General features: G+C 43.7%; 1 protein-coding gene, 1 non-coding gene and 2 pseudogenes across 2 annotated transcripts; 2 read left to right on the top strand and 2 right to left on the bottom strand.

The window, feature by feature from the left end:
• The first annotated feature begins 331 nt into the window (after positions 1-331).
• LOC136452018 (chitinase 10-like) lies at positions 332-1,483 on the top strand. The gene has a single exon (XM_066452684.1). The coding sequence runs from the start codon at positions 439-441 to the stop codon at positions 1,303-1,305; it is 867 nt and encodes a 288-aa protein (XP_066308781.1). The 5' UTR covers positions 332-438; the 3' UTR covers positions 1,306-1,483.
• A 1,238-nt stretch (positions 1,484-2,721) lies between these two features.
• Positions 2,722-2,815, bottom strand: LOC136455765 (small nucleolar RNA Z247; annotated as a pseudogene).
• A 479-nt stretch (positions 2,816-3,294) lies between these two features.
• LOC136455764 (small nucleolar RNA Z247) lies at positions 3,295-3,388 on the top strand (annotated as a pseudogene).
• Positions 3,389-5,990: 2,602 nt separating this feature from the next.
• Positions 5,991-6,128, bottom strand: LOC136455744 (small nucleolar RNA Z247). Its single transcript, XR_010759217.1, has one exon. It is a non-coding gene; the product is annotated as a small nucleolar RNA Z247 (small nucleolar RNA).
• Positions 6,129-10,972: the final 4,844 nt, after the last annotated feature.

Below are 10,972 nucleotides of genomic sequence, written 5' to 3'. Positions count from 1 at the left end.
GAGATTGAGCAGTGACTTAGAATGAGAGAAGGGCAACAAATACCAATTCAAAACGCAACAAGCTCCTGTATTTTGCTTCAGCTTGGTCGGCCTCTGTCCCCTCTCCTCCATTCTGTCCATTTTCAAGTGACCGGCTCGCACAACGATGCATGGCAGCCTCAGATCTGCAAGATCAAGTCAACCAGCGATGGCGCGGTGGACCAGTGCACCCATCAGATCAGTCACCTCACCACCACCATCCACCATCGGCCGGCCGTCCTTGTCTCTTCCGTGCGTCCCGACGCTCCACTAGCAGAACACCTCTATATGTAGCGCACGCCTGTGCGAACATGCCGCTCCAGCACTCATTCCGTCATCCAATACAAACCGCACGCACGCACTAGGTCTAGATCACTGGTGACACTACTCGCAACTTGATCGCAGTCATCATCGACGACAATGGCGTATTCTTGCGCCGTGCACGGCGCCTCGTGGATCGCCGTGGTCGCTTTCCTTGTTGCTTCCGGCAGCGTCATCCGCGTAGCGGAAGCGAGGTACGGCCCTGGGCACTGGAGCCCTGCCCCTGCCCCTGCCACTGTGGCGGCCCTCGTCAGCGAGCAGCTGTACAACTCCCTGTTCCTGCACAAGGACGACGCCGCCTGCCCCGCCAAGGGCTTCTACACCTACGCCTCCTTCATCCAGGCCGCTAGGACGTTCCCCAAGTTCGCCGCCACGGGCGACCTCAGCACCCGCAAGCGCGAGGTCGCGGCCTTCTTCGCGCAAATCTCTCACGAGACCACAGGCGGTTGGGCGACGGCGCCGGACGGCCAGTACGCGTGGGGCCTGTGCTACAAGGAGGAGATCAGCCCGGCGAGCAACTACTGCGACGCGACGGACAAGCAGTGGCCGTGCTACCCGGGCAAGTCCTACCACGGCCGGGGCCCCATCCAGCTGTCCTGGAACTTCAACTACGGGCCGGCGGGGCAGGCGCTGGGCTTCGACGGCCTGCGCAACCCGGAGGTGGTGGCCAATTGCTCCGAGACCGCGTTCCGAACGGCGCTGTGGTTCTGGATGACGCCGCGCCGGCCCAAGCCGTCGTGCCACGAGGTCATGGTCGGCGAGTATCGCCCGACGGCCGCCGACGCCGCGGCCAACCGGACGGCCGGCTTCGGGCTCGTCACCAACATCGTCAACGGCGGGCTAGAGTGTAATCGCACCGACGATGCCCGAGTCAACAACCGGATTGGGTTCTACCAGAGGTACTGCCAGATCTTCAACGTCGACGCCGGCGCCAACCTCGACTGCGCACACCAGCAGCCGTACTAGTGCCTAGTGGTAGCCACTACTTGATTAACGCGGGGTTCTTTAAGCTGTTTCTATCAGAGTTGATTAAAGTATATTAGCGTTTTGGATGAATGGACGTATTCTCTTGTTCTGACCTATATATACATACAAACAAATATGAATAAAGAACGTCACCTGTGAGTTACACGCTTTGCCTCAACCGTCTGTATACTGCTAATTATGCAAATTCGTCCTCCATGCACGGCAATCAACAAAGAGAGAACGCAAAAAGTTCGGCGGTCAGCATGTGAGCATGTTTCAAACAAATTTTTTTGGAGATTTTTACCTCACTATTTTCTTGCTTAGTTTCTTCTGTTTCTTCAGATTTGGAGGTATGCAGCTCCTCGGATGACAGAGACGCACGACCTGCTGCTCTCAAATAATTCTGAATTTTGCATATTTGGTTTGATTGGTACAGGTAAAGGGTATATAACCTAGTGCATTTTTTTATGGCAGATGTAGTATTCAGCGGGTTTCCAACAGAGGTGCAAATAAAATTGTTCTGCACAAACAGTAACATTTTATCTAGTCATGTTGAAATGAGTTCTGAGCTTTCAATACTGATATATGAATTGCGTTTTAAAAAGTATGGCTCCCTAGTATTTTTGTTTTGCTATCTTGCCTTACTGTTGCACTAGTGGCTGATGTCTCCTGGGTATGCATAATTTCAGACTAGGATAATATAGCAGTTGATTGCTGGCATAGTGAAACTGCAGCCTCCTCCTCTGCTTCTTGTTGAGCTCTGTTGCTCTAATGTAACGTGGACGAGATCCCTGTCCTTCAGGTCTCGGAAGCGAAGAGAATAGCAGAGTCCATTGCATGGTTGGCTCCGGTTTAGCAGGTGATGGGGTCCATGACACAAGATCGGGTCATTTCTGTCATTTTGTTGTTGAACCCTCAGCACGATCAGTCCTTATGGTGGTCATGTTTGTTAAAGACTGTTTTTCTTATTATCTATGTACTCTACTTGTATTCTTTCAATCCATGCGAATTGTTGATAGTGTGCAGATTAAGGGCGTGTTTGGTTTACTCCTAAAATTTAGTCACATAAATCAGCTCCTAAAGTTTAGTCACCCCCTGTTTGGTTTGGTGGACTAAAAGAGACTAAAAGAGTCATTTTAGTTCCTTTTAGTCAGAGTATTTGGATTCAAAGTGACTAAAAGGTGAGGCGTCTGACTAAAAGGTGGGCTTTAGTCCTATTTAGCAACACTTGGATGGCTAGTTGGCTAATACACTTTTTAGTCCCATTTAGTTATAGTGTTTGGGTAAAAGTGACTAAATAGTACTAAATGAGACTAGATTTAGGAGGAGTGAACCAAACACCCCCTAAACCAGCGGCAACATAGGCATTGGACTTGTCTTTATGGGTGCTCGGAAGGGTTACCAATATATAAATTGGTTCAATACGAGCAAGAACTTCAGAAACAATAGGATTATATTCCATGTCCAAGTCAGTAACGATGTACCAAACCAATTCTTCGACATCAAGGGGCATGACAATAAATATCAACACACCAGCTAATATATATATAGAGGGAGAGTATATTCTGTAGTCACCTCCATTTACGATAATTTTATATACTAATTTAGTATAATGTCAATACATATTTACGATAGTTGAGTTACTATAACACATGGGGATATATATAGAACTACTACCCTGTAGCTGGCTACAAAATAACTTATTCTGTAGTCACTTTGAGTTACGATAATTACTATGTTAATTTACGAGATTATAGTAACTACTTACTAAGTGGTTTACTATAACGTTATGCTAAATATCCCCATGTGTTATAGTAACTCAACTATCGTAAATATGTATTGACATTATACTAAATTAGTATATAAAATTATCGTAAATGGAGGTGACTACAGAATATACTCTCCCTCTATATATATATATATATATATATATATATATATATATATATATATATATATTAGCCGGTGTGTTGATATTTATTGTCATGCCCCTTTGATGTTGAAGAATTGGTTTGGTACACTGTTACTGACTTGGACATGGAATATAATCCTATTGTTTCTGAAGTTTTTGCTCGTATTGAACCAATTTATATATTGGTAACCCTTCCGAGCACCCATAAAGACAAGTCCAATGCCTATGTTGCCGCTGGTTTAGGGGGTGTTTGGTTCACTCCTCCTAAATCTAGTCTCATTTAGTACTATTTAGTCACTTTTACCCAAACACTATGACTAAATGAGACTAAAAAGTGTATTAGCCAACTAGCCATCTAAGTGTTGCTAAATAGGACTAAAGCCCACCTTTTAGTCAGACGCCTCACCTTTTAGTCACTGATCTAAATACTATGACTAAAAGGAACTAAAATGACTCTTTTAGTCTCTTTTAGTCCACCAAACCAAACAGGGGGTGACTAAACTTTAGGAGCTGATTTATGTGACTAAATTTTAGGAGTAAACCAAACACGCCCTTAATCTGCACACTATCAACAATTCGCATGGATTGAAAGAATACAAGTAGAGTACATAGATAATAAGAAAAACAGTCTTTAACAAACATGACCACCATAAGGACTGATCGTGCTGAGGGTTCAACAACAAAATGACAGAAATGACCCGATCTTGTGTCATGGACCCCATCACCTGCTAAACCGGAGCCAACCATGCAATGGACTCTGCTATTCTCTTCGCTTCCGAGACCTGAAGGACAGAGAGGTTCCCTTCTAGAAAGTTGCTACGTGATCCTACGGTTGATAACCACGGCACGAGTTTACGAGGCATAGATGGCCTCGAGCCCCTTCATACTTGAGCTGCAATTCCATATAGTTGCCACCACCTATGCCAATCCTGCCTAGAGCGGGTGATAGCAAGTAGCTAAGAACATGCATGTCTTTAGCCAGCCACTCGGATACACATGGTTCGACTTGTACACAATCTTGTTGTCATCCTTATCATTGATCTAGACATCAGGAATGGCCATAGAGGCATCAAGGGAGCCTACCAGCTATGCATTGTGTACCGCATGGATGACATGTTTATGTTGCATAAAACATGGATTTGGAGAGCTTCTCACTCAACTGATGATAAAGAGCCTACACTATTACAGAATTCATCATCATCAATGATACATTCGCCGCCAGTTTGCTCCAAACCTTTGGTGATGCTCATCACTGCCAGTTCGTCTTACGAACTGCTATTGAAAATGGGGGCGATTATCACCACTAGTTGGTAACTTCTTATCACTGCCGACATGGCACGTGATGCATTTTGTGATTTTCACCACCAGATCATAAGGCGCACAAAAGTGGTAGTTTCTTTCACCGCCGGATGTAATGGTGGCGTGTCCTTCCATCTGAAAACCGGCGGCAAAAAATTATAATCTCCGCATATTTCTTATTGCATTGCGTATTGTACGAATCACCGGCGGTGCTAAAACATTCTACCGCTAGTCGCACGCACGGTGCGATGGAGAAGGCCAGTACTATGTCCGCCGCTAGATACGCCAAGGCAGCGGTGAAAATGTTTATCACCGTCGGTGGACTACCCAAAAGGGACCTCTTAGCCCATAAGCTGGCGGTGATAATTATCACCGCGGTTGTCTCAAAACCGTGAGACACACTAATATTAATAGTGAAAAGGAGTGTTGGCTTCCATACTCTCCTTCCTAATTTGTTTGTACAGCAATGATTTTTTTATCAAATCATCTATCAACTAAGGTTTGAAAATCATGGTAGACCGTAAATACTTTAGACATGTGCTTAAAAATATAAACATTGGTAAATTTACTATTATCATCAGTAAACATGACATCGTTTTCTACTTACTAATTAATTTAGTAGCCTGACACAAACATCATGAAACACAAGCTAAACATTGGTACATGTAGGATAGGGCGATAGATGGCTCTTGCCTTTTGGACATGCATCAAAATAGATTGTTTCTTGTTTTCACTTGTATAAATATATTCTAACAAGTATTCTGAACAATGGAAAAAAGAAGGGTGTCCTAACCAAAGTGAACCACATGGAATGGGGGTATAGGCCGCATCCACATTTCCCTTGCATAAGTGTTTTCCTTGTTACACTCTAACTAGAAAGTCTTTTGGTGAAAATTTTGAAAAAACATTATTATCGGTAGGAAGTTAATGCACATAGATTGGATTCTTTGAAGCGTTAGGGACATGAAGAACATCTTTGGGAACAAGATTCCTACTCACTGTATGCATAGTAGATGGACCAACATATCTAATTTCCATACCTAAAGCATTTGCAACATGGATCTCTGGTCATTGCCACCATACTTCTCACTCATTGTAGGCTTTTCCTACTCACTAGTGGTGTTGATCTGTGGCACCAGTGTTGATTTGTATATACTACATCGAATCCAAGCTATAGAACGATGGTGCAACAACAACGTTTCATTCATCGTGCACAAAGTTCTCTTTGAATATGTGCCAGCAATGTGAGGCAAAATGAATGTCCTCCTTGAAGCAAACATGGTATCTAGTATTGCTGTGAGGTTAGTTTCCACTCGTGTTGTTGGAGAAAGTATGGGTGGCTTCTATTGTTGCTGACATAGTTTGAGTCGCGGCTACCACCATGGACAAAATAATTGTCTCCATGAATACCACCACGCGATGAAGAATTTGTGTATGAATATGGGAACCTCCACTGTACAAGAATCAATATATTGCTTGTAGCTAAGTAATTTGAATAAAGTTCTCCAATAGAAATTGGTTCAACATGAGCAAGAACTTCAGAAACAATAGGGTTATATTCCTTGTCCAAGTCAGTAACAATGTACCAAACAAATTCTTCAACATCAAGGGGCTTGACAATAATTGTCAACACACCAGCTAACACCTTCATCTACTGATATATTTAGCAATCATTAGGGTTATTCCCTTCTAGGAAGTTGCTGCACGATCCTATGGTTGATAACCATGGCACGAGTTTACGAGGCATAGATGGCCCCGAGCCCTCTTCATACTTGAGCTGCAATTCCATATAGTTGCCACCACCTGTGCCAATCTTGACTAGAAAGGGTGATAGCAAGTACCTAAGAACATGCAGGTCTCTAGCCAGCCACTTGGCATACACATGGTTCGACTTGTACACAATCTTTTTGTCATCCTTATCATTAATCCAGACATCAGGAATGGCCATAGAGGCATCAAGGAAGCCTACCAGCCATGCATTGTGCATAGCATGGATGACATGTTTATCTCTCATAGAACATAGACTTGGAGTGCTTCTCACCTTTGATGATGAAGAGCCTGCACTACTACAAAATTCATCATCTCCAATGATGTTTGCACTGCCAATTTGCTCCAAATCTTTTTTGATGCTCATCGCTGCCGATTCGTGTTACGAACCGCCGCTGAAAATGGGGGCAATTATCACCACTGGTTGGTAACACGAACCGTTGGTGATAGTCCCTCATCATTGTCGGTCTGTGTTACCATCCAGCAATGATGATTGCCCTATTTTCACTATTGGTTCGTAACGTGAAGCGACGGTGAAAATCACTTTCACCGTCAGTTTGACTTATGAGCTGGCGGTGATGACCATGTTGCAGCATAGTAAAATTAATTAATAACTTCTCCAAATCAAGTCAGATGAAGCGGATCTTTGTACCAAATTTTTAGGTATCGATGAGATCTATAACTTTGTAGTTGATAACTTTTTCATTTGAAATCTAATACCATCCAAAATTATGTTTGAATTTCTCTTATATTTAAATTCAATTTTTTGAATTGTCCAAACAACCTAAAAACAACCAAGACCAAAGCTGTAGATCTCGATGAGAACTACAGCTTCGTAGATGATAGTTTTGCCATTTGAAATCCTTTGCAGTCCGAAAATCAAATGTATATGCCCTTTAGACATAAGTAACTTTGGGGTGGAGTGATTAGAGGAGTTATGTGCGTGGGCATACGTCACAAGTTCTAATCCTGCTGGCGCACAACGTCATTTTTTCATGCGACAAATCATGAGACTAGAGTTTATGGTGAAAGGTCACCCTTTGTCTTGAGTAGAAGGTTTCGTATTAACACTTGGCACATCACAAGACACATAAATTAAAAATATATAGCTTCGATCAAACTAAAGTTTGTTGAAGACTCATCTACAACAACTAAATATGCTATTTTATGAACAAACATCAACCACCTAGTCTCAGGCGATCCTAAGCCAGAGCTATATATCAATTACAAGAAAAAATAAATTTGACTATATCTCTAACACTTATGTCTCCAGGGACTTATCTTATTTCCTTTCTTTTTAGACCTAGTGATATATGTTGCATTTTAGTTTTTACATTTTAGATCATCAACAGCTCATTTGATTTCGACTTTGATAGGTTCATACATGAGAAACTTTTACATAAACTAAAGATATCAGTAACTTAAAAATATATTATTTTTAGGCAAAATTTGCTGCTGAATGAAAGTGAGGTTGCTTTGCCAACGGACACCAAAAATAAATCGATTTACTGGTGGACACTCCACTTTGTGCCAAATTTGCTGGAGGACAACGAACACATTAAATATTTATTTTTGCCTCAAGAGGTGAGAGAATAGCTGTGAAATGATGATTTTGCCCTTGGCTCCTTCTTCTTCCTCCCTCCCTTTCTATTGTTCAGGCATGCAACGCTTGGCCACGGCGTGGACTTCGTGGACCGCAACCTGTACGATGGCGGGGGACCTAGACTTCTACATCACCGAGATTTCCTCGGCCGCCCATTGACCTCGGTGCCGACCGCTTCGTCGTGGTCATGGACGAAGAAACAAAGGACGGCAGGGAAAACTCGCCCATTCCCGGCCAAAGGAGGTTGTCGCCGGCGTCAAGAAGTGGCGTTGCAGCTAATAAATATCCACCACACTCGTGGGTGCGTCAATTGCGGATGGAGATGGCCAATCATGGTTTTGTCGCGTGTGTCGATGGCCTACAGAGCAGATATGGCAGAACCGCCTGAAATAACATACTTACAGAGGTGCTCGTCTTCCACCAGACACTAAGCACCCCAGAAGCAAGCTACAGCGGGCGGTATCCATCGGACACACCCCAAGGGAGAACCCAAAAGATCCACATTTTTTCTCCAAGGATCCAATAATGAGAATGAGTTATAATACTTAATCCATTTCATACATCCAGAGTTCTTAGAAATTAATTATTACATTGTCGAATGTCAGAGTGCGGAATATTAAATAGCGGAATAAAAATAAACATCTAGCGCCGAGGATCCATCTGTGGCCACCAGAAGGATCCTCCAAACAATGGTACTCCTCAAGCATTACTTGCAACAGGGGTAAACAAACCCTGAGTACACAATGTACTCACAAGACTTATCTGACTAGTGGGAATAGCTTTCCGACTCCAAGGGATATGCAAAGCTTTGTGGTTTGCTGGTTTTCTTTTTGCAGAAAGCAATACTAATGGCGAGTCCTTATTTATGTTATTATTAATAGCCGTGTTAATTTATTATCTTGCTATTCTATGTAAGCACCTATTCTACTTTCAAGCAAGAGTTGAGCAATTAGTTCTATTTCATCACCTTTCAGCTTTCAGTTCTTACTACGGTGCTAGACCCAAAACAAGCCATACTAGATCGTCCGGTGATTCACGAATCAATGCCCCCAGCTGGGTACCTCAAAACACACGCCCCGCTTGCACCCCAGGCATAAGAAGGACCAACCCATCACCCTCCTATCATGGGGTCCAGGTCCCTATCCAAACATCTACTCCAAGCCCCTGCTCCTAAGTCTCGGACTTAGTGCGGTGCAAGGACCTCCACCATCCCCGCCTCCAATCAGTCGGTCTGAAAAGAGCCGGAACCCACGATAAGAGAGTAACAAGTCTTCCCTGCACCCATACCCAAGTATGTGCTCAGGATAATAAATCTGTGACTTGCCTCGAGACTTATACAACGACCGGTCCTTAACCGACACAGACAGGGAAAAAGTGTAACCAAGTTATGCCCTGTTGGCCACAGGACATAACCTCATACACCCACCAGTATCCAAACCATATCCCTACCCGGTCACTACTTTTCCTTTCCACCATTTATCATGAGTGATCATAATTATCACCTATTGTGAGTAACGGCAGGTTACTCACGCTACCAAAATCCTGAGCATAGCAGCTACTCGACCTGAACTAGTAGGACTCATAGGTAGATATATTAATGCATGTGGTTTCCATAAAATTCCTATAACATAAATGCACATCATATATATTCAGTGATCATAAAATATGGGTTATGCACCGGGGCTTACCTTGGGCAGGTGGTGGGTCAGCAAAGTCAACACCAAAAGGCTCCGGGGCTTACTTCTGCACGAGGATCTCATCCTCGTACTCCTCAATGACCTCTTCATAATTCTGTTCGTCCACGGGCACAAACTCTACCAACTCGTGATCTATATGCATGAAATGATGATACAACACTTAGTAATACGACAACGGCAGCTCTTAAAATAAAATACATCTATCAAGCCACTAAGCGAGTTCTACCGCCTAAGGTGCTAAGTTACCTACTGTTAACACCAACAAGTATGAAGCGTGGCATATATTATCTCAGCAATTAAAGGTATTCTTACTTTTAATACTGATGTACTCTATATATGATAAAATGAGGGTACTAGCTACTCTATTTATCAACTTACTTTAGGGCTACAAAAATTACAGTGGGTTCACAATTTCTAGTGATCCTACTGTAAAAATTTCATGGCTAAAGCTATCACCGGTTTGCCACAAAAATTTCTTCAAATATTAAGTTAACTATTATTAAGCTTTCCAATTTGAATTTATGAACCTATCATTATAACATCTAACTATGAACCAACTATACCAACAGATAGATAGCATTTTTGTGAACCTATAAATTTTTGTTTCATCATTTTTGGATACCCACAACATTTACTATTATTTTTCAAAGTTCAGTTCGAAACTATATTGTATAAATCTTTAATAATTTGCTGAAAAATGAAAACCAAATTCCTCCTCGCGCGACTCGCTTCCGAACAATGCGGCCCACTTCCGCGCACGCTCAGCACTCTGGCGCGGCCCACGCGCGCAGCCCACCGGCGCGACCAAGGCCCAACACGGGGAGACCTACGCGCGCTGGCTCTTTTGCAAAAGAGCCCCCATTCTCTATCCTATTTGCGAAGCTTACTCAAACACTATTTCACTAAGTCATGGCATTTGCACCTAGCACCCTTCCCTTAATCCAATTTCTGTTATTCAAGGTCCCTGGCCGGAACTAACAGAGGTCGCGGCCTCTCCGGCCAAACGCCGACGAGCACAGACCTCCCCGGCACCAACCAGCACCACCATGACACTCTACGTGCAACGCATAACTGATCGAGGTAACAAACGCCATGAATGGTGCAGCGCGAAGGCATGGCCATGCGCCGCGATGAGGTCTGGCCATGACAACACCGACGCCAGTGAATTTACCTAGCCCAACGCCTCTATCGCTACCCTGTATCCATCTATAGACTACGAGCAACAAGGTAGATGCCCTATTTGAACCGCTACTACAACCAACCCAGCTGGCCACGGTAACGGCATCTAATCCAGTTCGCTGGTGGCAGCGAACGCGTCTTGGGCGACCTAGACCCCAATTGGTCCAACCACCTACCCTAGGACCAAGAGGACCTCACCAGAGACATGAT

This window comes from Miscanthus floridulus, chromosome 5 (genome assembly GCF_019320115.1).
Source record: "Miscanthus floridulus cultivar M001 chromosome 5, ASM1932011v1, whole genome shotgun sequence".
NCBI classification, from domain to species: domain Eukaryota; kingdom Viridiplantae; phylum Streptophyta; class Magnoliopsida; order Poales; family Poaceae; genus Miscanthus; species Miscanthus floridulus.
This window is presented reverse-complemented; position numbering and strand designations above follow the sequence as displayed.

What these genes read in the sequence shown, in the direction of transcription:
- LOC136452018 (XM_066452684.1), top strand. Translation starts at nt 439, where the DNA reads ATGGCGTATTCTTGCGCCGTGCACGGCGCCTCGTGGATCGCCGTGGTC.